The 26,962-nt window shown below is 48.3% G+C and overlaps 1 protein-coding gene across 3 annotated transcripts in view; it reads right to left on the reverse strand.

Annotated features, from left to right (window-relative positions):
• Positions 1–14,998: 14,998 nt before the first annotated feature.
• Positions 14,999–26,962, reverse strand: part of VWC2L (von Willebrand factor C domain containing 2 like) — a 45,509-nt gene continuing 33,545 nt past the window's right edge. For 2 of the 3 annotated variants that reach the window (XM_015634810.3, XM_015634809.3), the window contains exon 4: positions 14,999–16,955. In XM_015634810.3, the coding sequence (XP_015490296.1) occupies positions 16,807–16,955 (149 nt within the window). In that variant the 3' untranslated portion in view covers positions 14,999–16,806. The remainder of the gene's footprint in view (positions 16,956–26,962) is intronic. The other variant, XM_015634811.3, reaches the window with a different exon arrangement.

Here is a 26,962-nt window from a genome sequence, read left to right on the forward strand (position 1 = left end):
CAGGGGATTGAAGCTGCTTCTGTTTCCTCCATAGGTCCAGTGTCTTAAGACCAGACTTATTCTGGAGCAGTTATTTTGTGTGGCAGACTTCCAGGAGAACTGCATCTTGGCTGAAATTTCTGCATTCTGCTCAGGACAAGGCTGGCTGCATGGAAGCTGTGGCCTGGTGTAAAGCAGCATGTTGGTGTGGGTTATTTGGGGGAAGTGTATAAACACAGGGATCATCTGGTGTCCCTGCCTGTGCTTGCTGTGCTGCTTCCAGCTCCTGGGGGCTAGATTTGCTGCCAGGATGGCAGAGGGAAGGCAAACATCAGCTCCTCACTGCCAGCCCTGCGGTGCTGACAGAGCTGCTGGGCAGGAGCAGTTCTGGCCTGGCCTGCCCTGTCCACTAGCTGAACTGCCAGCAAGGTCTGGGTAGCAGCATCTTGGCATCTTGTTGAGGACAACTCTGTGAAACACAGCAGAACAAAGCTTTTCCTTTTTCCTCCTTAGGCTATTTTGTACTTCGGTGCTGGAAGAGCATCTGGAAATGGGGTGGATGTGATGTCACATTCATTGGTATTAATCAGCTTGGCCCCATGTCCTTTTTCTGCCTTTACTCCCATAAGCATTTTGATGGAAAGGTTTGAATCTTTAATATTTAAGGCAACTGCTTTGTGTTTAAAGAGCCAACAAAGCAGGTTTAAATACCAGCTTAAAAAGTACAGCAAGAGGTCTTTGGACAGCTGGATAGTATTGGCATGGAAATGGGCAGCAGCATCTCTCTCAATGGAACAAATGAAGATTCAGTTGTTTTTAACAGCAGTGCAGCATGTTCTATCTTTTCAGACTTATTTGATTTAAATTAATGATAGTTTAACTAGTGTTAAATTGCCCTTGAAGGCCGAAGAACATTTTGTGTGTAATCAGCTGGAAGAAGGGGAGGAAGCCTCCCCACCTTTGTTTATTTTTTTCCTATGGAGAAGATGCACTTTGTGTTCTTCAATTTAATTCCCGGCTGGAGGTCTGTTCTGATGAAGTAGCAGAGAGCCGTCAGCTCCCGCCGCGTGTGAGACCCCGCTGTCATTCCCTGCTCTGAGATGCCGAGGCCGGGGGGTGGCCGCTCCCCAGGGCTTGTCCTGCAGCCGGGGCTGGCATGTCTGGCTCCAGCGGGGGTGGGAAGAGCTCTGCTCCACGCCTGGGAGGAGTTAGGGAGCAGCACCGCCCTTGGCTGCCTTACAGCGCCTGCCCTGCATGTCCAAGGGTGTTCCAGAGGCAGGGAGGCTCCTTCCCTGTTGAGCACGGCTGGCAAAGCCCAGCTTTAGAGTTCTGAGCTCTCCTCGGGGCTGTGCCTGCCCAGTGACAGTCGCTGCAGCAGGAGTGGCTCTGCCCAGCAGAGCAGTGATGCCACGGGGGCTGCACCAGTGCTGGGATGCCCTTCTCAAGCCCCGCAGTAAAACAGGTACCCAGTGACAACAGGGTTAAAATAGGGATTAAAAATGGAATGTGAAGCAGAAGCTAAGCTGGCTGCCTTGCTCAGCTTGCTGAACTGATAAAAATGTACTTAATTCTTTAGCTAGTGTGGGGCTGGGTTAATTTCCTGTGAACTGCTAATTCTCAGAAGAGCCAAACTCTTGGGTGGGGGGAAGCTGCCTCCTCTGGGGGCTCAGTTGCAATAGGGAGGCTTCTGAACTGAGGTTTTTGGATTGCCATACTGTGTGCTTGCCCATCCCCTGAGGGGGTCCCAGTCTCTCTGCAGGGTTTGTGCTGGGTGCTGCTGGCAGCCTGACCAGGGAAGTGGTTTTTCCTGCTCTGCTCTGAGCAGCTAATGCCAGGAGAAACCCAGATCAGACTATAGTTTGGGTCTAGCTGGAATTCATGCTCTAGCAAACTTTAATTCTGCAGCATAAAAGATCTGAAGGAACATTTAAAAAAGAAAAGTTGTGAGCCTTTTAATTGAATTAAATATTAATACGGATAATGCAATCAATGCTTTATTGATTGCATTAGCCACAATAATGTTTAATTCAATAAGTCTGCAGTGCTGGATCTTTTTCTTCCCTTGTGCAGCAAGGGAATGCCATATGCTTAGCCTGGCTGTGTCCCCAGGCTTGTTTTAGGAGAGCAGGAGATAATAGGATTGGGAGAGGGCAAAGGAGTCAGGCTGTGCTCGAGGTTGAACTCCTTCACGTGCCCTCAGGTTGGCTGTGTAAAGCCAGGGTCACTGCCATGGCTGGATTCAAACCAGCTACTCTTAGTGGCATGCACAGTTTCTAAAGCCCTTACAAACAACATTATTATTATTAATGCAGATACTGCCCCTGACCCCCGTGTGCTTTGCTTCTGGAGCCCGTGCCCAATGCAATGCTTCATTCCTGCTCTCAGCAGTTGAGTCCCAGCAGCTGCTTCTGTCAGAATGGGAAAATTTTCTACCCTAAGCTCACTAACTTGCTTCTGAAGGGGTGCCAGGTTCTGGTTTTAAACCCAGCCAAGCTTGAACAATTTTATCTGTGTTTGTAGGCAGAAGGCTTTTATTAAATTAAAGTCACAGTTTTGTTTAACTGCAAAATCGGAGGCAGATGTTCTCCCCAGATCAGTCCACTCACAGTACAAGGTTTCTGGCCTCTGGTTCTTTGCTTGCTGTGTACCTGTTGTACAAGGTGTGGTGAAAACATCTAGGAGGTGCCTGGAATAAACATTAGGGGGTTTTTCAGGCCTTTAGTGGCCTCTCAGAGTGCTTGAAGAAAGCAACCTCCACTCAATAAGGAGAGATGGAGGAACTGCCAACACAGAATTACCAGCTGCTGCAGTGTCTGGGGCTCAGTAGCCTGTCCCTGCCCAGGCTTGGCTCTTGGAAGCTACAGATGTGGTGTCCCAGCCATCAGCAGGACAGCAGACTTGCCCAAAGCTGGGTGTTTGTGCCTTCCCTGCGCCCTGGGCCAATGTGGGACACTCAGGCTTTTACCAATCTCTGCAGCCATTGAAAAGATTCCCACCAACAGGCAGAGAATGTGGGGGGGGAAAAGGGTCAGGATTTGATTTGGTCTTGTTGCATTCCATCTACATTTGTCAAATCCAAGGAAAAGCCTATAACCTTGCTTTTATATCCTCCTTACAGGGCCCCATGTAATTAGTGCACATTAATGTAACTATTTCAACTGTGTATTATACATTCACTTCTGGTCTCATTCTTTCCCCTTTCTCTTCACATCACTGAAAGAAAAGCACTGAAGTCTTAAAGTTTCAAAGTAGAACACACAGCAAGTGAAAAAACCCTCAAATAAAGGCATTTGAGGCTGTTCTGTCTTTTCATTGCCATGGTCACTTTCACCTTTTCTGTTTGTGCTTCACACTGTGTCCAGGCTGCTCCTGGTATTTCTTTCATCTTCAAAGAGATAATCTTAAAGATAATTTTGTACCTGCTGGAGGAAGGAAATCATTGTTTTGGTGCTGCTCAAGCCAGCACAAGAACTTGGGAAGGAGCTCATGTGTTGGCACTGCCCATCAGCATTCCTGTGGCAGTGGAAGAGGTTTTATACAGGGGCTTCAAGGCTCTGCTCTTGGGATGAGCAACGAAATTCCCCTGCTAAGGAGGCAGCTGCAAAGCTCACCCTCTGAATCCTCACCTCCCCAGAGCCTGTTTTGCAAGGTATCCCTTCCCAAAGCAGACTGGAGAGCTCTCTTTGATCATCTTGCACTTGTAACCACCTTTCCATGACTTCCTGCTGTGCCCACCTCAGAATTTTAGCCTTATTCCCTGCATGAGAGCAGTTCCACACTCCAGGTTCCCAGATATCTCCCTCTAATGCATTTTGCATTAGTAGCTAGTATCGGGAAATCTAGTACCAAAAGGTTAATGTACATCCATTAGTCCTCTTTCCCCCCTTCTTCTTTATGTGCTAGTAGAAGACAACCAATTTCATTAAATACATTAGGTCTGGAAAGGGTCTGGAAGCACTTGAAATTATTGTCCTGTCTAAACACTGTGGGTGAAGTGGGATTTGTGGATGTTGAATTATACCATTCAGGTGTTTTCCAGCCTCCACAACCTTTCTCTTCCTCTTAAAAAGAGTTGGGGTTTTTGAGACCTGCTCAGGATTTCTTGCTTGGCATCTCCTCCTTCTGTGTGGTCTCTCAGCTATGGGCAGGGTAAAGGAGGAGGAGGCATGTCAGGGAAGTTGGGATGGTTGTGTGGGCAGCTCAGCTGGCTTTGACAACTGACTGTTCTTCCAGCTGCAGCAAGTGGTTTTCTCCCTCCTCCCCCTGAAGCCAGCATGACAATTTCTGTCCCACTAATTAGAGTGAAGCTGAACCCTGTGAGTATCTCACTGCATTCTCTGACCTGCATTTTAGACAAGGTCAAGCTGTTCCAGTGAAAAAAATCTATTACTCTAATGATCCCAAGTGGGAAGTGGGAGGGCTGGAGGTGGGCTGGCTATTTGTTTTGCCTCCTGATGTGTTTATGATTTGAGGAGCTTGCCACATTCTTTAACTGAAACCTTATGTTTTAGCACAGCAGACCTTTGAAAGTCAGTAATTTGGGTGGTGATGCTGTAATGCCTCCTGTGTCTGTGAACTGGCTTTGCACAGCAAGGTTTTGGGAGCAGGAGAAGCTGCTGGGAGCCCCCACAGGAAGGAGTGGCAGAGACAGCCTCTGATGCACTGACTGCAGCCCCCATTCCCTGTCCCCCTTTGCTGCTGGGGGACAGGAGGTAGACCAAAAAACCAAAAATCTCTACTGAAGGCTCAGCAACATGAAGATTTTGATGTGAAATGGGGACATACAAAGCAGGGTGCATGAGCAGCTCTGGGCATGCGAGTTCAAACGGAGCAGAATCATGGCCAAAAGAAAAGAAAAAAAAAATCCCACGGGCTTTAATTTCACTTAATGAGAAACCATTCACAGTGTTCCATTTCTGATCCATATCTTTCCATTCCTATTCTAATGGTAATTACTGTAGCAGTTTATTAACAAAGAAATCATTTGATAGCTTTCACATGATCCCATACTTCAAGTATCTAACAACCTATTGATTCGATAGCTTGGCAGCGTTCCTGATTGAGGAGCTGGAGTCTGATTTTTTTTAATCTCTTTGATCGTCTCACATGCAAAGGATAATTATTTTCCTGGTTGAAACATGGGCTGGATTGCAGAATGATGGAGTCTGCAGCATGTCCTTGTGTGGGGTCCGTGCTGCACCCACAGGCAGTGTCTGTGCTCTTACAGGGGCTGCATTTCTCATCCCTGAGTTGCTGCAGTCAGGTGCACAACACACCTGCAGAGAGTGATATTTGTCACTACTCAGTGTAATTGTGCTGCCCAGAGAGCTGTGGATTCCCCATCCCTGGAAGTGTCCAAGGCCAGTTTGCATGAGGCTTGGAGCAACCTGGGATAGGGGAAGGTGTCCCTGCCCATGGCAGGGGGTGGAACAAGACAATCTTTAAGGTCCCTTTCAACCCAAACAATTCTGTGGTGATTCTTTGATATCTTTATGGAGGGTTTTGTGTTTGAACCTGTGTGCCCTGCTCTCCTGAGCCTCGGGTGTTGCATGGAACAGGTTTTGCAGTGGCAATGCCCTCCCTCATGGCACTGCTGGGTGATTCTCACCCCCTGCTCTCACTTTCTGGATGGTTCCTCACTTTCTCGAGGTGATTGTGGGAGTTTCCCTGAACAGCAGTTCCCACTGGGACAGAAGACCAGGACACTGCAGGAGTTTCTGGAGGGCTGTGCAGTTTGTGAGGGGGGAGTCTCCCAGAGCACACAAGCCCAGAACCGTGGTCCAGCCCCTCAGAGAAACAGCAGCTCTGCCACTGTCCTGGGATGGCTGGTTTGTGCTTCCACAGGAGTGAAAAATAAGCTGGTGTTTCTGGGAGCAGTGTGTGGCATAGGCTGCTTGTGCATGTTGCTGTCATCCTTTTTGAGGACTTCTAGGAGATTGTTCCCAATTTTATTGGAGGCCAATGTGGGAATTGTGTTTCTGCTGTTTGATTGGGAAGCTTTCCTAGAAAGAGGCCCAGCTAACTGAGCAGGGAGACTTGGACCAAATGCCTTTTGTCACATCATGAGCCCTTCTGACAGGAATGAGGGGAACAAAATGGATGGAAGCAATTTGCTGGAAGTTTTCTCATGCAGGTTTGGAAAAAACAGAAACATCTGACCTCCATGAGGAGAACCTGCCACCTGTGTCCTCTGGGGCCATTTTATGCACATCACCCAGATGGGTCCCAGAACTGGTTGGTTAACAATTCATATCCTTCTGGAACAGCCTGGATTGATCATGCAATGCCCAGGTGACCCTACACCCTGCCAGGAATAAGGTGCCAGGAGAGCTTGAATTACATGTTGGTCATTTTCTCATCTCATATATCACAGACTGAAAGCTTTATGACTTCAGAGCTTACTGTATTAATTTTATGCATGAGTGCTTTATTTTTGCCATATGAGATATATCACTGGCTTACTAGACCAAAATATCATTAGACCTGGGAAAGGATTTGGTCACTTAAACTTTGTCACCAAGGATCATTGCACACAGATTATGTAGGGCTGTACTGTGCCATTTCTCATGTGTTTATTAAGTGATTATAAATATTGAACCGTGTGCCTTCAGGGGACACTTGAGATCCGTGACTGCAGTAACATTTCATGTGGGGAGAGGTGGCACACTCTCAGGGATTTGTGCCTCAGCAGGGCCATCAAAGGGTTTGCCTGGTGAGAAGGCAGAGGTCTGTGCCACCTGAAGGAGCTCTCCACTGTTTTAAGGGATCGGTCACAGGTTGGACTCGATGGTCTCAGAGGTTCTTTCCAGCCAAAATTGTTGTGTGATTCTGTTACTGTGCATTTTCTGACATCCTGGTGGCTGGCATCGAGGTCAGGATCCTGTGGCACCCAGGCTCCAGCCCATGCCTGAGCCCTGGAGTTAATCACATCAAAGTACTTTGGCTGCTTTGGTTTCCTCCACCTCACTTCAGGATGCCGGTCTTGAAAATGCCACAAAACCCACAAACACAAATTTATTGTTTCAATAATAATGAATGGAATTTTTATATGAGCCCATAAAATACAGCTGTTCACCCTGAACATTCAAACTCCTTCTGCACAAGCCATTTACTGGCATCAGGTGATAGGACAAGGGGTGATGGCTTCAAACTGATGGAGGGCAGGTTTAGATTAGAGTCAGGAAGAAATTCTTCTCTGATGAGGCCCTGAGAAGCTGTGGCTGCCCCTGGATCCCTGCAAGCGTCCAAGACCAGGTTGGACAGGGCTTGGAGCAACCTGGGATGGTGGAAAGTTGGGCTTTAAAGTCCAAGCCAGGTCATTCCATTCCCCAAATTCTGAAGCTGTGCAGACCACAGCTGTCCATGCCAGAGTTCTTTCACTCCTCAGTCACCAAGAGCAAAGAGCAGCTCCCATCTCCAGATTTTCCTTACCATTTGCTGCCAAGGCTGCCAGCAACCTGATCCCTCCCTTCAGTCAGGTTTTCCAAAGTGCTGTGTTCCTCTTCAGTCACTGCACTAGGTTTTATTTTCCACACAAAAATTAGCTTGTAAAGCATCTGCAGGAGAGCTGGTAAAGGCTGGGCCTATTCTGGAAATGGATGCTTCTTTAGGTCCCTTCTTTTTATGTAAAATTTTATACTAAAATGTTTCCTGCTGGGTAAAGTACAACCTGGAATTGTAGCTGCTCTCCATTTCTGGATTTCCACTTACAACTTAACAGCTCAGGCCCATCTTTGATTCAGTTATCCACAGAAGAAAAAACAAACCTGCTATCTGCCTCTTAAAAGTTAATTAATGCTTCCGTGATTCACTAATGAAAAAGACCGAGATGAGAAATAGGTGAGCAGTAAAGAGCTGCATAAATTCACCAACAAAGCTGACAGAAGCCTGCAATTGTGTTCTGAGCCTGAGAACACAAAGAAATGGGGTTAAAATGATTTGTGACCAGGAGAAGGAAGAATTTCCTTCTGTTACATGACTGCATGTAACTTTTATTAGTTTGATGATGTACAGAGGGACTATTTCTCTTGGAAATGGCTTTTTTGGTTAACATTTCATTTTCCTCCACAAAGTTAGTTCTCTTGCAGTGATATGAAACACAGCTCCCTGCGATTTCCTAGCCCCCAACTTTATTAATAGCACTTGTTGTCATTGCAAAAGATCTATTTCAGGCCAGGCCATAAAGCTCTTGTTTTGCAGGTGAGCGAGCCCTCACCCTTTATCGTGCAGTATTTCCACAGGAGGGCAAAGATGAAGAATTGGTTAATAAAAAATAGCAAGAATAAAACTCATAACAGCTTGCATTGATAGTTGCATCACCTTTATATCAGCTGCTCTGCTTTAGGAATTTGAGTCTGTGCACTAATTTAATGTCACTTGAGTTGTCCTGGGTTTTGGCATGACCTATCCCAATACTGCATTTCCAGCCTTTGTCACTTTGGTATTATTACTCCAAAGAATACCTGGGGAAGTACCAAGGTCACTTCTTTCTGCTAAAGGCCCAGGTTTCCAGGGTCTGAGAGGTGGTAAACCACCTGGCAGTGGATTAATATACATTTATCACTGAACAGATAGGAGAAAATCAGATGGAGTGGCCTCCTGCCATGGGAATAATTTCCTGTGGGGAATGAAGGTTTTAAGATCATGTCTTGGGAATGGGGAGAGATTCCTGCTCTTCTTGGTGCTTCATGTAGCATCTTCTCATGAGGCCAGTTTTGACCCCTGCATCTTCTCCAGGAGCAGGTTCAGGTCCAAATTTGTTTGTTTGAAGGGAATGTTGCTCAGTTGTTTTCATGTTTATTTCTTTTCACATTTTCTAACTGCTTGGTTTCTCTTTTCATAGGCTGTGATGCCTCAAGGCTTTCCTCCAGCACTGGTGCCCCCTGCACGTGGAGGTAGCAGAATCTTTGCTATGTGTTGTGTTCTACTGCTGTTTTTTTTCTCAGCAGAGTGTTTTTAGTCTCAAATGTAAGGCCAAGTGCCATGATTGGGTAATACTACTTGGAGAGCACATCTGACAAAATGACAGAACAAGTCTGTGGTGTGGGTGGATTTCTCAAAGCCTCTCTGTGCTCAAGGTTAGAGGTGCAACAGGCCAAGCCTGGCCAGTGACACTTCCCTTGCTGGGGTAGCTCCTTCAGAGGATGCTTCAGTGGTCAGGAATTCAGGTGTGCATCCACCTAAACTTCTATTTCTACGCTGACCTAACCTGCAGGATCTTGTCTTCCATTTGGGACTTTCTGATTTCTGCTCTTAACATGATTTCACAGAAGAAAATTCCCATATTTCTGCTAGAAGGCATCATACTCATGGATAGCATACAAACACTGGGGGAGTTTTGGCCTAGGAAATGATGATCCACTTTCTCAGATCCAGAAGGATGCAAGAGAGTAAATGTAAATGGTGATTTGGTCCCCATTTGAGCCCCACAGTCTCATGGCACTTGTGCCATGATTTTAAGGATTGTCTTTCCCTTCGTGCCTCCTGCTCCCTTGCCTGAGGCACCTGCACCTCCTTCCATTCATTGTTTTTCACTCTGCTGCAGACAAAAGCAGTGGGATTTAGGATTTTTCTTTTAGGAGGGCTTAAATATCCCATGGAGCTTCAGAGCAGGGTAACAAACACACTTTATTTTCCAGGCACGTCTCCATTTGCTTTCCCTTCACGCTGGCGGGGCAGGGAGGGGCAGTGCTGTTTGTTTGGAAATGCAATTAGCCCAAGTGCGCAGGCCCGAGGCCAAGCAGGGAGGATAACCTTGAATCCAGGGAAAGTTAGGGGGAATTTAAAGCCATCTGCAGCTCCAATGGCTCCCCACACACCCCTTTGGCTCGTGGCTTCTATTCATGCCAATAAAGTGCGAGAAGATTCGCAATACAATGGGAAATTGCTTCTTTGGGTATCGCAGTATCTTGACTTAGAAGTGCTTTAACCTTGGCCTCATGCTTCCTGCGGGGCCTGTTTGCTGTGCTGCAGAAGTGCCAACACCAGCCAGGAATGTATAGGATTTTCCATCTGAGTAAAATTAAACCCCGAAACCTTTACCATCCTCTCAATGCCAGACATGCTCTACCTGCATTAACTTGAGCTTAATGGACTGCAAAATGAGCCTTTCAGCGTGTATGGGAGTGGATTATTTGCAGGAGAGCAAGTTCCTCACATTTTTATCTCTTCCCTTTCCCAAAGCTTTTGTCCTTATGAAAAAAAAAAAAAAAAAAAAAAAGAGAAAAGGCAAACACAGCCAAGTTACAGGAAGAGAGTCGGGCCCTGGAAGTCCAGGAAAGTGTTTGGGCAAGGCAGAGGGTGCATCCACCAAGTCAGGTAAGTAATGAAAAGAGCAACAACCACTGCTCCCTCTCTCTGTAACCAAACTGATTTTATTAAACTTGGTTTATTAGCCAAGATCTCGGGGGCACTGTTGGGGATGGTACAAACACTCCAGGCCACACTTCTCAGCACCTCAGCTGAACTCCTCACCCTGGCTTTATTGCAGCTTTTCCCAAAGTCCTCCAGGGTAGGCCCTGAGGCTGCAAAAGACAGAGCCTGCTGCTGGTGGGATGCTCCTGTCTGCAGTGTCCACTCATCATCTCACCCTCCTGCATAAGGGGTGATGGTTTCACACTGAAGGAGGGTCCGTTTATACTGGGTATAAGGAAGATGGTTTTTGCAGTGAGGGTGGTGAGGCCCTGGCAGGGGTTGCCCAGAGAGGTGGAGGATGCCCCAGCCCTGGAAACATTCAAGGCCAGGTTGGATGGAGCTTTGAGTAACTTGGTCTAATTGGAAGTGTCCCTGTTCATTGCAGGGGGTTGGATTAGATGGACTTTAAAGGTCTCTTCCAACCCAGATTATTCTGTGAGTCTGTGATCATCACACATCATTTAGAAGGATAATTTAAAGCCTGGTGAGCCCCCTTTTTCACCTGCTTCCTTCCAGATTCACTTCCTTCCAGAGTTTTGCCTTCCAGATTCACAAGACTTTTTTTCCCTGACTCCCCAGACTTGGATTTTGGCTGTTTCTCCAAACACAGAGACAAGGCAGCGCTGGGATACCTGAAGAGACAATCCATAGGGGTAACAGGATAATCCCTATGCAAACTGGGAGGGAGAACAGGCTGGTGGTTTCTCTTCAAGCTTTCATGGGTTATCACTGTCAAGACAACAGCAGCATGGAACATTGTGTGTGTTTAATGACCAAAAGTACCTTCACTGTGTCCTTCCCAGTGCCAGATGCCTTACAGTCTAAATGAGGATCTTTAATAGTGGCATTAATTATTACTGAAATCCTGCTTTGTCCCACTGAAACAAGTCTAATAGCTCACACTTGCTGCGCCTCTCTCCCTGTCCTTTCCCCAGATCACCATCTCCTGATGATGCCAGCATCAGAAAGACTCCTCTCACCTGCTGGTTGGGCCAGCAGCATGGTGTGATGGGCAGAGAGGGTCAGGCACAGGTCCCAGCTCCAGGGCTGCTCCATGAGCTGAGGATTGGGAAGGCAGTGTTGGGAAGGGTGTCCTGAGAGCGTCACTTGGTGCTGCCATGCCCACACCCTTGTCTTCTTTTGTGGGAAGCCCAGTGCCAAGAAAATATCAGCTCACAGCTCACAGGGATGCAGATAACTAATTGAAATAATTAATTAATTAAATGCATATCTCTTCCCTGTGAGGGTGGTGAGGCCCTGGCACAGGGTGCCCAGAGCAGCTGTGGCTGCCCCTGGATCCCTGGAAGTGTCCAAGGCCAGCTTGGACATGGGGGCTTGGAGCAGCCTGGGACAGTGGAAGGTGTCCCTGCCCATGGCAGGGGGTGGAATAGGATGATTTCTAAGATCCCTTCCAGCCCACACCATTCCCAGATTCAATGAAATTGTGGCTCCAGGGGAGCCAGCATCGTCAGAGGGCATGAACTCCTGAGAAAAGAGAGGCTTTGTCTGTCTCCTGAGCAGCCATGGCTAAGACCCAGCTGCCTGCCCAAAAGATGAGGCCATCTCCTGCAGATGGGTGCAACCATCACCTGCCCCCATGGATGAGACCAGTCAGTGACACCATCTCGTTCTGTGCCATCCCAAAGGAGCCTTGCTTAGCTTTTGTGTTGGGTTTTGTCTTTCTTTCCAATTTCCTAGTGCATAATTACCCTTTGTGGCTGAGTGGGGCATGACCTGGCATCTTCTCAGAGCAGAGCTCTTTTAGGTACTGGACTTAATCATGGTAAAAAAATGCTTTCTCTTAAGAAAAAAATAAAAAAAGGTAGTCTACCTGCAAGTACAAATAAATCCATATGGTATATAAGATGGCCCTTGAAAGGTTCCAACTCAAACCATTCTATGATCCTAAATATATAAATACAGGCAATTCCTCTCCATGCCTTTCATCCCCTGTGTTTTAAAGGCTAAGCTTTCATACCACAAGGAAGGTGGATTTTTGATAAATTTTTCATTTTCTCTATTGACTTGCTGTTGCAAACCCATGTCCTTTTGCTATGTAAAGGGCATTCATTTGCCCTGTATCCACATGGGCCCTCTTTCCCCTTTAACAACCACCAAAGAGAAACACTTTATTGCTCTTGCTGTGCTGGAATCCTGGGATTTGCTCTTTGCTTTTACCTCTGGCAGAGCTGTGGCTGGACAGGGGTTGCTGCAGTGGATCTGGCAGCCAGGGGATGGTCACCAGGGCACTCGTGTCACTGTGTGCCACTGAGGCCATTGCATGCTGCTGCCTCAGGAGCACTGGTAGGATGGAGAGTACCCAAAGTTTGGGATTTTCCCAGGCTTAGCCTAGTTTGGAGCATGCTTTGCAGCTTCCTGGGGGAGAAAGACATTGCCCTGCTGTGCTTTGGAGCTGAGTCATTCCCCCTGGGGTGTGCAGGAAGTAATTCTGTAATTATAAAACAATCTTGACTAATGGCATATTAATGAGGACAGGGCGAGGTGATGCTCCTGGGATGGGCTTTCCCACTGCTAGGAGGAGGAGGAGGGAGCTGTACACAGCTGCTGCATTTGGGGCCAAAAGATGGCATCACAGCAGTGAGGTTTGGGTGTAAGAACACTAAGAGGAAGGACTTTTCCTAACTCTGGGTCTGTTTTTTCTGCAAGCTTCACTGTTGCTCCTGCTGGAGGTGTTGCCTCTGAGCTGTCCACTCTCTGACCTGCTCCTTTGCTCCAGTTCAAGTCCTTCTGGCTCCCTTTTCCTGCCACATCTGTTAGGCTGTACTATTTCTACTCCCCTCATTTTTCCAACCCATCAACTCTACCTTCCCCTACTCTCTGCCCTACCAAGCCTCCTGCTCTTCTTTACCCCTCAGCATCTTCCCCTCTCTTTTATCCACCTTCTCTTCTCCATCTCCCACAAATACCTGTTGTATTTTCAAGAGTGCCAGCCTGGGGGCACGGGGAGGACGGTGCCCACAGAGGAGGTTGTGCTCCCCCATCTGATAACATATGTACCAGGCACCTTTCCCTTCAGCTGCCAGCCTCTGGAAGCCCAAGATGAACCTTTCAACAAGATTAAAGGGATGGTATTAATTGCTATCGATCACGGGTCAACAAATTAAATTGCATCTGCAACTGCATCTCTGAAAGGTCTAAATGAGAAGAGTAGTTAATGGGTCTGGCTGGCCCAGAGCTGTGATTAATTAAAGAAAAAAATGAACTACAACATTAAGAAAAAAAAAAATAAGGATATTGGGATGAGGATGGAATTCTGTAGTGTACTCTCCTCTGTACACAGGAGAGTGCCTGATGGGATTTCATTTCTGGATCCACCCTGGCCTGAGAGAGGCTGATGAGAAGTGAAGTGGTGGCCATGGTTTCTGGGGCTACTGGCACCCCCAGTGCTGTGGAGACACTGCCCACCTGGAACTGGCAACTCTGCCACACAAACTGTGCAAGTTTTCCTAGAAAATGATTGGTGCCCCTCACTTCTCCCTGTGGTCCCAGACCTTGGCCCACTGATGCCCTGGTGCTTGGGGAGAGCTGTGGGACCCCTCAGTGGGACTGTGACACTGCTGGATTTGGGGCAATCAGATTCCCTTCTACAACCTGAGCTACAGAGACCTTGCAGACACATCCATGATGGGATCTGCAGGGCTTTCCCTCACGTGACCCAGAGCATGCTCCAGCTCCCTGGGCAGAATCCTTGGGGTCAAGGGGTCCTTCTCCACCTGCCTTTTTTTCCTTTTTTTTTTTCTTTTCACAGTGCTGTGGAAGAGTGAAGGGCAAAATCCTGAGCATCCCCACGTTCTTAACAATCCCCCTGCTCTTCCCATGCCAATCCCACTGGCAGCTGGGAGAAAAGTACTCCTGGGTGGGAATAAGGGTGCTACTGTGACTCCTTGGGAAATAATGAAGTAGCACAGCATGGAATGGAGATGGTGCTTAATTAATAACAAAGAAAATAATAATATGTGGCACGTATAGTGCTGTACTTGTTCCAAGCACTGTACAAACATTAACTACAGTAATTAAGCTGTAATTAATTAGAGTAACTACTAATCAGTGTAAATAATGATGCATCTGGAGGTACCAAATGGAGTTTGTGAACTGAAAGCAAATTTCCATGTTCAGGAAATGGCATAAAATATAAAATGGCACCAGTGAAAGTAATAAAAAAGCAGACGGGGGTTAAAGTGAGAGCCTGGGAGCTGTGGTGGTTCATGGCAGTTCCACAAACTGCAATCCTGGTTTGGCAAAGCAAAACTGGTTTCCTGAGTTATTGCTGAGACACTTCCTGAGCAACCCATCCCATCCATGGGGTTCTCATGGCTACTTCCAGGCTCCAGACCTGCTCTTCCTACCCTAGCTGGACTCACCTACACTGTGAAGAGACAGGAACTGGAGCAAGGGATGAGATGGGCAATTGGCAACTTGAGGGGCTGATGATTAGCAGAGTAAAATACACCACAAATATATAATTCTGGGGTGTTTTTTTTTGCTGGTTCACACACTTTTATATTTAACAAAATAATTTTTTAATAATATACTCTTTTACACATCAAATATTATTTCTAGGACCCCTCCCTCCCATTTGTACAGATTTTTTTTTTTCTCACTAGTTTCAGGCACACTATTGTTTGAAAGTTTTGAAACTGGATAGTCATTGACAGGCAACAGCTTACAAGGAAATGTGGCATCGACGTCTCAAATGGTACCAGCTCGGCCTGCAGGGAGCCAGTGCTCAGCCACAGGACAGCAGTTGCTGTGCTAAGTGCTCCTCCCACCCCTGCCCTCCAGGAAAACACCAAAATGGGGAAGAAATAAAAGTATAAAGGCAAAAGTGTGTATAAACGGAGCCTGATGTGCTGATCTGCTTCGGTGAGGATGCTGTGGGGAGGATTTGCTGCTGTCACTGTCGAGAGCAGGTGCTGGACTGGAGTCTGAACTCTGAACAAAGCAAGCACCACCACCCCCATGGCACTGACCAAAAAGCAGGGAACCAAGCGTGGAGAGTGATGGGAAAGGCCCCTGTGCTCAGCTGGGCAGGCCTCAGGGCAGGGAGATGACATTGGTGGCTTTTCTCTCACAGAACCGCCTGGAAGCTGCAGCCTGAGAAAGCAGAAGGTCCCAGTGCTGGAAAGCCCAATGGGGACCCCTGGCTGCTGGGGACCTCTGCTCCTGGCAGGCAGGCACAGAAAGCAGCTGCTTTCCCCAGGGAACCTTCCCAGGAGCCCAGCCCAGCCCTGCTGCACCACGGCTTGCTTTATCCCTGGCACTGTGGGTGCTCCCAAGGAGAGCCAGGGCAGCTCCCTCCCACTGTAGCAAAGGGTCTTACCTGCCAGCTGAGCCAGTTTAGTGCTGCCACAGCTGTGGGACATTCCTGGAAACCTCCAGAGTGGGGTGATCCCATATGTAAATTGTGACCTGCTGTCGCTGAAGGCAATGAAACACTGCCCTTGGCTCCAGCGAGAGCAGCCTCAGGATGGGACAGGGCAGGTGAGCACATGCTCAGCCCAGGAACCAGGAACAGGTGGGATCCTCTTCCCTCTGCTCCCCCACTGATGCTCCAGCCAGGAATCCCACCCAGACAAGCCAGGGAAGATGTTGCTTTCATGGAGCACCCATGCAGCTGCTGTGGGCTCTGCTCCCATCAAGGGCACGGTGACTGTGTAGGTGTCTTCGACTTTATTGTCCCCACTCAGTGGAGAAAGTGTAACACAGATACAGCTTCGTGTCTTGGCTGTCCGGTCTATACCTGTGCATCTACCTCAGTCCTGCTGCAGGTTACATTCCAGTTGGGTTTTTTTTTACCACCCCCCACCCTCCCCAATCCCTTTTAATTTCTGCCTCTCTCCTGTCCTTAGTGCCACCTGCTCTTGCAGACAATAAAAATGCTCCATCTATTGCTCCACTCACAGCTGTATTGTCCCGACGATCCCAGCTTAGGAAGAGACTTAAAAAAAAATCATCACAATAGCAAAAAACCTTCAAATAAATAAATGTGAAAAACCCCATGATCCACACTGTAGAAAGTGAGAGCAGTGAATGGATTGGCACCTCGGAGGCATCACCGGGCCGGGAAGGTGCGAGGGCTGTTTTCCTGCTGTCCTCCCCCTGTCCCAGCAGCGCGTCCCTAGCGAGCCCTGGTGATTCCCCCAGCACAGCACACACCTGCACACCGGCTAGGGAGTGTGTAAAGCGGGACAGGAGCTGCAGGGGACACCCTTCCTTCCCCGCAGCTACCGATCTCTGCTCGTGTGGCACCCTCGCAGGGCTTGCTGCTGACCCTGCTGCAGCCGGCGGGAGGTCGAAGCCGTTCCTTCATCACCATCATCACCTTCATCACCTTCATCACCATCATCACCATCATCACCGTCACCATGAGCGGGTTGTTGGCCGGGGGCGCTGCTACAGAGCCTGCTTGCCCTGGCACTCGCGCTTGGAGCACTGTGCCGGCTTCCACCAGTCCCCGTTGTGGCAGTGGCAAATGTTGCAGTCGTCCACCTTCACCTCGATGCCCGCGGGGATTATCGTGGTGCCCGCAAAGCAGTTGGGACCTGCGGAAACACACGAGGATAACAGGATAAACACTCCGTGTTTGGGCTGGGGACAGCAGCTCTGCTCTAAGCCTGGGACAGGCAGGGACCCAGTGCCAGCCCCTTGCTGTGCTCTGCCCATGTGGGTACCGAGCCTTGCACCCACAGCAATCCCTTCTCTCATTTTTTGGTCGCCCTCGGGCACTTAAGGGAAAATAAAAGGCCTTGAAACTTTCCTCTCTGTTTCTGTACCCAGCCCCAGGAACAAATGGCATTGGCACTCAGCTTTTTCTACTCAGCTGACCACTAATTCAGTACTTCTCCTTAAATTTTGGCTGCAGGATGCACAAGACCATGAGGACACAGTTCAGCCTTCACTGCTCCAGCCTGAGGAGCCTGCAGGGAGCAGAGCCAGTCCATCCCCTACAGCCATTGGCAGCCATGCTCCAACACCAGGTAACCCCAAGGACCCTCACCAGCTTGGAGCTATTAACCAAAAATTATTTATTGCATCACCTCTAAAATAACTTTCTGATAAAAATCTGGGTATTTTTCCTCAAGGGTAATTCCTTTAATCTGCTTATTATTTCTTTGGGTCTATTTTTTTTTTTCCCACAATATCAAAGCTGAGCAGCAAATCAGCGAGGATCTTATTTCCTAGTCATGGAATGGTTGGGTTGGAAGGGATCTTAAAGCCCTTCCTCCTCCTCCTCTTAAAAGTCCCACAAATATCCATTTCCCATCTGTCCCTCTGCAAGGTCTCTTCTCTTCCCCTCTTACTCCTGCACTGCCTAGTGCCAGGAATTAATGTCAGAGCCAGCACCACACACAAAAAATTCCAGGCAGTCACACTGGTGGCATTGGGGAAGCGTAAAGACATTTGAAAAGTGTTTTGTGGTTCGAGTGCTGCTCTTAAATGTCACTCCTTGACTGGCCACCAGTTTTAATCTATGTCTCCAGTGCATGAGGTGCATTCCAAAGGTGAGGGCATGTACAGACATGAAATTATGGGCAAGTTGTTCCTTAAGTCTTGGGCTTAAGGCTGGGAAAGGGAAGCAGGGTCTCTTATGAGGGTTACAGGCTGAGCTATAGCCAGCCCAGTGCCAGGGTCCCATGTTTTATAGTCTCCCAGAGCTATTTATGAGTGCCCTGACTTCACTGAGGTGCTCCTCAGGACCCTTTGTTGAACAGGCCACAAGTTCTGGCAGGGCTGGGCTTATCCAGACTATTCAGGGTGTCTGAGTGTTACTTGTGTTTCAACACCCTCCCAGCTTCATTAAAGGCCCCTTCAAACACAGCTCTACAGCAACATTTCACATCCATCTTCATCAGGCTGGAGAAAGATGCCTTGGATGGCTCCTGCACAGAATCTGGGGTGACAAGGTGTTCCTCAGGCCCTGGGAAGGCAGACTGCAGCACTGCCTCCTCCTTGGCTGAGCCAGCATGTGAATTCCATCAGGACTCCAGGAAGGAGACGGCTTTTACTCTAAACAAAGAGATTCCACTGCACTTGCTGAGCCAGAGCACCGGTGACAGAGCTGCAGGCACTGCAGGAGCCCTGTGAGTAGGGATGTTTTAAGGCTGCTGTGAGCTGGGCTTTGAGCTGGACCAGCTCCAAAGAGCCCCTCCAACCCTCAGCCACTACAAACTGCAAAGAACTTTAAAGCCAGGAGCTACCAGCCAAGAGCATGAACAGAGCAGCCAAACTCTACAAATGCACACATGGTATCTGTGTTTTTCCTTGCAGGCATGAGGTTAAAGATATCATGAAAAAGTCTGTTTTGGTCACGAGCTCAAGATTTCCCAAAGTGACATCTGTCTGGAAGACACCATTCTGGTTGGAAAGGCTGTGATTCCAACATCTCTGGCAACCCACTGAAGTTGTCAGACTTTCCCAGAGCCTTTGAGTCCCTGTGCTGGCTGTGCCACTGCCTGTGCTCTTCACCACTGGTTTAATTCCCCGTTTCCTGGAGCCTCGTGAGTGGGGGTGTGTTAGACCCAGCATGGGCATCACTGCCAGGTCATTTGCTGCTGATAAATGTCCAGGGTTCAAATGCCATGGAAATTCCAATAAGTGCAGCTAGCCATATCTGAAGCTGGAATCAGTGCCAGGGATGGCACGTTAGTGGGATGCTCTGAGTGCCTGTCGATGTCTGGGATGCCCAGGGTGAGCAGCCTCCACACAACAGCCTGCTCTGCACTCCCAGAGCAAAATAACTCCTTTTCATTGTAATATAAACAAAAATCTTCCTCTGGTGATTAAAGTGGCAAGGGAAGGGAAAGATCATCTTCCCTCTTGTTGCCCTGCCTATTAAGCACCACATTTGAGAGGCCAGTGCTGCCTCCACACCCACACATGTCTCCAGACACAGCTTTTTCTGGATTTACAGCACTGCCAGCCCATTCTGCAGGCTGGGAACAGGTGGGAGGCTGGCAGTGAGGGAAGCCAGCAGGTTTGCTCGCTCACAGGTGAGTCAGCTTTGCCTCCCAGACAGACTCTGGGGTCCCAACACCTCCCTCATGGGACTCTGGCACCCCAGTGGTGCAGGGATCATGGTCACCCAAGGGTGATGGTGTTGGGACTGGCTGATGTGGTGCTGCCAAACTGGGAAAAAGCTTAATTTTCCTTCATCCTGCTTATCTGTCCCTTCCTTGACTGCCCTTCCTCCTCCCAGCAGCAGCCCCAGGTCTCTTCTCCCTTCTGAGCTTCTCCAGGGGGCCATGTGGAAATAAAGTAATCAGTAAATACCCCTCACTAATGCCCTAGGACAGGGAGGAGCAGAAAGCAGACTGAAGAAAAGAGGAGATGGATGAGGGGGATGTGCTAAAAACATCACCTGCGCCTCTGAGGTCCCCACTGGAGAAGGGATCCCTTATTCTGGGGACAGCAGCACAGCAACGTCCCTGCCCTGGCCAAGGGACAACTCTGCAAATCTGTAATTAAATGCTAATGATCTGCCCCTCTGTAATTAAACACTAATGATCTGCCCCTCTGATCCCTGGCACCTGTTGAGCCTGAAGGAGCTGGCAAGCATCTCTGTGTCTAACAGAAAATCCATGGGATACTGCCCCTGCCCCAGAGGGGCTGGGTAAGGCAAAGGGGGGAAATGCCAGCCCTGCTGGATAAATCACAGGGACTGCCAAACCACGCCTGGCTGGAGCAGCACCCAGCATCCCTGGGCTGGCCAGGGACACCTGGGCACACCCAAGCAACGAGCTGTAGTCAGAGGCTGAACTGAGGGAAAAATCACAGCAATTGGGTTTGTTTTCTTTCTTCTTGGCTTTTAGCAAAATAGAGGCAAACGTGACCCGGGGCTCCACTGCCATCTGCCCTCCTGTGGGATGTTCTGCCTCTCTCCTGACAGACTTTAGTACTTTTAATTTGGGCCAACACTGCCACTGCTCTGGGCCTTTTCTTTCCCAGCACTCTCTCAAAATAGCCCCCTCTGCATTGCCTGAGCGAAATGGCTTCTTTTGCTCAGCACAGTGAGCTGGACAGAGCTTTATTGCATCCCCTCTCTCCTGCTGCTATCCCCATCCCTTACAGAGACATGGATTCCTAACGGAAGGCAAAATTTCCACACTGCATTTGTGATAATTCAACTTAAATCCCCATTGCCTGAAATCCAGTTTTACAGCACAATCACTATCAGCCAGCCTCCCCCCCTCCACTTTTTCATTTTTTTATTTTCCCATTTAAACTTCTCCCACCTTCAGACTGGAAAACTGGATCCTGTTTGTCCAAACTGGGATGCAGCGAGCATGGCACCCGTGGTGAAGGCATGAGAAAGAGGCACTCAGAGGGACCTGCACTGCTGCAGGTTAGGTGAAAATATGCTCCAGCCATAAACAGAATTTTCTGTGCCATGGCACAAGTCACCAGGGAGTTTTCCAGAACCTTTGGGATTTATAGAGCAGCCAGTGGTGGAGATAACCTCCAGCACCTGGGGATCTGCATGTGCCATGGGCCTTGGAGGTGCTGCAGCCTTTAAAGCCACAACCAAGAGTCCACAGCAAGAAATCAAGTCTGTTTGTTTTTTTTTCCTCTGCAGCAGAGCTCAAGAGACTCTTTTAAATTCTCTAATATTCTTTTTCCCTCCCAATATTTCAAAAGCTCAGGGCCTCAACCCAGCGCTGCTGAGGAGGAACAGGATGAGACCAAGGTCTGCCAAATCAATGCTGAACCAGAGAATGACACACAACAGCAGTATGGGGTTTTAATTATTATTCAAAGGAAGACACTACTCAGAAATATTTGATGACATGTCAAACACATCAGGTTACTTATGATAACAGCAGCAAAACAAGAAGCTGCTTTGGGCAAGGGCTGTCATCCTGCTCTTGGTAAAAGCATCTTAAACCACGACTGTGATGATAACAGGACACTAATCACCCTTCTTCCTTGCTCAGGGAGACTGATGGGAGAAGTTTGCTGCTCCCACAGACAGTGCAATAGTAAGATTTGCTTTGCTTAACATAGTTAATACTCATAAAAGCCTGCAGCACTCCAGGCTGTTTGCTAGAACAGCTGTGAAGATTTTTATGGAGATGTATTAGGGACATTCAGATGCTGGTTTGATGGGAGAGATGTAAAAAAATCATATTTGGTTTGTTGTTTGGGGAGAATGATGGAAAATTCTGCAACCATCTGCTGAAGATCAGGTAGTTGGGTGATGACCCTGCTGCACTGCACCCTGTTCTGGAGGGAATTCGGGGGCCAGGCTCTCTCCAGCACCATAAGCTGATGCCTTGGAGCCACTCGGTGCCAACAGCAGTGTCCCCCCAGCTCCCTGTGACTCCTCAGATGGGTTTTACTGAACTCTGCAGCTCTGCCCCTGGCTTTCAGCAGCTCTGAATTTAGCTCTGTGTGTGCAGAGAAGCAATAAAAGGAAATCAAATGTTAATCAAACAGCAAGCACGGATCACTTCAGGCCAACTGTGATATTCAGATGTGCCCTGAATAGCATCTTATCCCGGACAAAGCTCATCTCCACCAGAACTTCTCATTGTACAACCTCTGCTTCCAGCAAGAGTGGTAGTTTCCCCTCAGTAAAATATGTTCTTTGAGAGCCTCCCCATCCCTTTAGGAAACAATAAAACTTACTCCAAGAGATTTTAGCTTATTCAGTCAATGGATTCCATCAAGGAGAGAGGTGCTGATGGCTTTGCTTATCTGCCTCGTTAAGACAGCTGTTAAATAGCAGCTCAATTCAGCAGCCATCCCTCAGGGTCCCAAGTGGTGTGCCCCACAATTGAAGTTGCAAGGGATAAATGGAAAACTGGTGTTTCCTGACAGTATTTAGGAATGGATACATCCTGAAACATCCCCCTGGACGCTCACGCAGCTGAATGAAGCTCGATGACTTTGCTTTTGGAGCTCAACCATTAACACAACTGGGCATGGGGGTTTGCTGTTGGCAGTGTGAAGGCAGGTTTTCCTCTGCATGTCTCCACAAAACAGGCTTCTCCCAGGCTTCTCCCAGGCTTCTCCCAGGCTTCTCCCAGGCTTCTCCCAGGCTTCACCGTGACCATCCCACACCACAAGCCGTGCAGTCTCCAGCACTGGTGTCCGGTGCTGAAACAACTCCTTTCAAAGCAGACCAAATGAGGATGACACTTGGAATCCACACAAGGATGCTCATGGATCTCCAACAGAAAAAGAGGAAAATCACAGCAGAATCCTCAGGCTCTGTCACAGACAAAAGAAATTGCTCTTGCCTGCATCTTGGGACTTTTTCCATGTCCGGGCTGAACTCTGTGCTCAGAAGGGAAGGAAAAGCAGCATCTTGTTTTTAATGATGGCCTCAGTTTCTGGAGGTTAACACCACTCCTCTCTGCTGATCCTGCAGGATCTTTTCAAATGTTCATTTAGCTCTGCCAATGCTATTTATGTGATCACTTCAGATTGCAAGAAAAGAGCTCAATTTGCTGCTTTAATAAAGGAGTTGGGGAGGGAAGAAGTCTTGTTTCCACTGCCTGGTATGGAGAGTGCCAATCCCTCTCTCTCAGGGAAGGAGGGGGCAGTGGGCAAAGCCGGAGGTGAGACATAAAGAAATCAGCTGGTGATGCTGAGCTTTGCCTTGCTGAAAATTAAATTTGGTGATTCTCTGCAGGGGCAGCTGAAAACCCCACCCAAAGAAAACAACCCTTGAGCTTTCTTGTGTTAGAAGGAGGCCAGAGCTGGAGATCCTGGCTTGGAGCATGGCTGAAGCCTGAGGGTGCACTGGGAACAGGGCTGCCATGATCCCAGGATGTGGGGCAGTGAGTTCCCACCCCAGTAACACCTGGCTCTGATCCCTGCTCCTGCAGGAGATGGCCATGTCCTTCAGGCTACAGAGGACACAGCTCCTCCCAGTACAAACACCAGGAGAAAAGAACCCCCTGGACTCCAAAATCCATTGTCACCCAACCACTCAACCTGCACAGAGACTCCTGCAGGGTGGAAATGGAACTGCTTCAGGTCATCATCCCGATCACCATCAAGCCTGGAAGCCTCTTCTCAGCCTGCTCACGCTCTCAGGCAGCAGTGAGCTCTCCTGTGATGCACAGACTGCATCAATGCATCATCTGCCCCCTCAATAAAATCTGTATTCTGCTCCATTTTCAGGAGGCTCTAAGAACTGAACCTACCAACCCATGCCAGCCTGAGTGCCACAAATTAAACCTCCCTCCAGTGAGCCAGTGGTGGCCCCAGCACCCTTCCAAGCCATTCAAAAGCTCAGGAATTGCTCTATTCCCCGTTTTTGGATTGTTGTTGATATTTTAAAATCCCAAAAGGAAGTTTTGGCCTCTGTCAGTTTAACCCCATTCCCCCTTGTCCTGTCTCTCCGTGGCTCCCAGCTGTGGTAAGAAGTGTCTCCTCCTCGAGGTGACCCCAAGATGGAAGCTTCACTCTCCCTCTGCTGCCCTGTCCAGACACCCAGGGAGAGATGGCACCTCCAATAAATGCTCTCAGTTTCACTCTGTTCTGTAAAATGTTTCAAAATCAGAGCCTTTTCTGTTTTCATTTGTTGTCAAACCCTGCTGGCTCTGGCTAACAGCTCCTGGAGTCATCTGGAGGTACCTTCCAGACATCCATGAGCTTTCAATCGTGCACACCACTGCCCCAAAGAATTACTCTCCTCTGAAGCTGATCTGCAGCTCTTTTCCATCCTTCCTGCATTTTTCACTACTCACAAGACAGTGTTAACAGCCCTTCCCAAGTGCTGCCTATTTACAGGAGAGATTTTTCCAGCCATAATTCACATTACTGGGTGCCTGAAGATGCCTGAAAGGGACCTCCTGGTGGCCCCACATCCCCTCCTGCCTCTCCACACACCGAGATGGTCGCATCATCCAGGCTTTGCTCACACAGTCCCAAGTATCTGCTGCCTTGGAGCCCAGTGAATGCAGGGGCCCTGCTCAGGTTCCCTAAATTGTGAGCTGGCACCCAGTGACAGAGACTGATTTAGGCCTCACTGCTTTGCACTGCAGTTAGAAAAATACTGATGGCTCGTTATCCATCTTAATCAGCAGCAGCAAACAAATGAGGGACAGGGAGACATCCAGAAGGGAATACACCACATTACTCCTCCTTATTGATAGCACAGTTACTTAATTTGATGTGGAGACGTAACTTCAGGCATCACTAAATACTGGAGCAGGGACGTTTCGGTGCAGGGAAGATCTATGGGTGCAATTTAAAAGGCGTCTGTTTGGCAGCGGTGGCGTCCATGGGCTCCCATCTCCACGGACATGCTGGACACCATCCCTCACCAAGACAAATGAAGACAGTGTCCCTTCCACAGCTAAAATGCACCAGCTGAAAATGGTGGAGCTCCACTGCACTCTTCATCTGCTGTGCTTGTGGGATGAGCTGGACAGCAGGGGACCAAGCCCAAGGCTGAGCACAGAATCCCAGAATGGTTTGGGTTGGAAAGGACCTTAAAGCTCATCCACCTCTACCCTCTGCCATGGGCAGGGATAGCTCTGCTGGACCAGGCTGCTCCAAGCCCCGGCCAGCCTGACCATGGACACTTCCAGGGAAGGAGCAGTCACAGCTTCCAGTGTCTGATGGTTTCTGGATGGTCATGTCCAACCTGTGCTTCTCTGGGCACTGCCTGTGCCAGGGCAGCAGAGCTCTGGGTCAGACCTTTGGCACAGCTCACTCGAGGAGGGCAGCTTGGAGATGGTGGAGCAAAGCTCACGATCTGGGCACACCAAAGAAAATAATGCAAGGAGTACACTTCCCACTGCTTTAGTGAGGCACCCACAGCTGCCTCCCCATATGGACATTTCCCTCAATCCTGTGCACACAGCCCCTCTGTTTCTGATCCCAAGTGCACCAAAATCAAAGCTGGGAGCATATCCAAGTGCACTTGGAGCTCCCTGCAAAGCCTCCAGCCCCAGTCTGCCCGTTTGACTGGGTTTCTAGCCCAGTTATGGGTTAGGGAATGCTGCCAGCAGGGTTAGGCATTGCTGCAGTGCAAATTAATAGGCATCAAATTCATAACCCTTTATTATATAACCTTATTCACTCTGCTGACTCATACACCCCAACAGGGGCACCCCTGGAGTGAAACTGAGGAGGTTTCACCTGGCTGGAGGAGCCAGCACATGGATCAGCTCCCAGACAGCAGAAGAGCAACTCCCAGTGCTTCAGACACATCTGTACATCCAGGGTTTTCCCCCCTCCTTTTAGTGTAAAATGCAGGTTGGCGTTTTCAAAGTCACCTATGGGATTTATATACCAAATTCCTCTTCACTTGAAAAGGATCTATGTGTGCAAATACCTTGATCAGCACTGAAAAATTTAGTGTATGGTAAAAAAACCTGCAAAGGCAAAGGGCCCAGCATTGCATGGGCAGGAGCTGTGCATCCAAAGCAGATTTTCTGAACCAGGCTTTATTGTGCACACTCTGGGCTGGAGAAGGAAAACTGTAACACCTCAAAGCCAGCAGTAACCACCTAATAAGGGAGAAATGTGTATTTCAACTTTACCTGAGAAAACAAACAGGATTAGCTCTTAAAAATTTTTTTGCAGACAGCATAAAGCTTTGGGAGAATACTATATATTTTTTTTTATTTTTATTTTTTTTTAAAAAAACAGGTAGGTTGTAATTGTGGGCAATGAAAGCTACTCTGAGGTAATTTTAACCTTTCATATAAGTAATAGGCTTAGTTGTCCAAATATATACTTCCCAAAATGAATTCCAACAGCACTGAAGGCATATTCATGTTTTTAATGGTTCAGTCATAGCATGAGGTGAGGTGGGGTTTTTTGAGTTGGTATCAAATAGATTAATTTAAAGGAAATCAATTAATAGAACTACCATTAAACTATTGCATCAGCTAACAATGTTACCAGTAAAATCAACAGCCAAAGAGAGGAAAAGTTGGACTTTCCAGACACTAAACCTTTAAGTGAAGGAAAAAAACAAATACAAATGCATGCATATTGTGCTGTGGTGTTTGTGCTGCCCTCACCTCACTGGCTCAGGTGCCAGGAACAATGCATGTCCCAGTGACTGTGCCCTTGTAGCCAATACTTCCCAAGGAAGGAACTGGGATGCCAAGAAGCAAACTCATCCCAGGGCTTGGCTGGATGTTCATCCTGCAGTGGTCTGGGCAGCTCCCAGGGACACTGGGACACTGGCAGGGAGCAGCAGCTCCCACAGGCAGCCACAGCTCCTGGTCCATGCAGGTGTGAGAGGACACCCTGATCTAGGGAAATAAGGGCCCAGAGAGCCCCTGGATGCCAAAGCACCAGGCCTGTGGTCCCTGCCCAGGTGTCTCCACTCAAAGGCAAAGGTTAACAGTAAGAGAGTAACAAGCAGGACTTTCCCCCTGGGTCTTGTGAGCTTTTACGCAACTTATTCGCCTCTTGGTTGCGCTTCATGTGAAAATATAATGATTTTTATGGCCCACTTTAACATTTTTATGTCTTTTTTTCTTCAGAAAAAAAATCCCACATTTGGTGTAAGAATTAAAACAGTATTTCATGCTTAACTGCAATCACAGATGATGTATGGAAGAGAGCTGGCTTCATG

This window comes from Parus major, chromosome 7, assembly GCF_001522545.3.
Source record: "Parus major isolate Abel chromosome 7, Parus_major1.1, whole genome shotgun sequence".
Classification (NCBI taxonomy): domain Eukaryota; kingdom Metazoa; phylum Chordata; class Aves; order Passeriformes; family Paridae; genus Parus; species Parus major.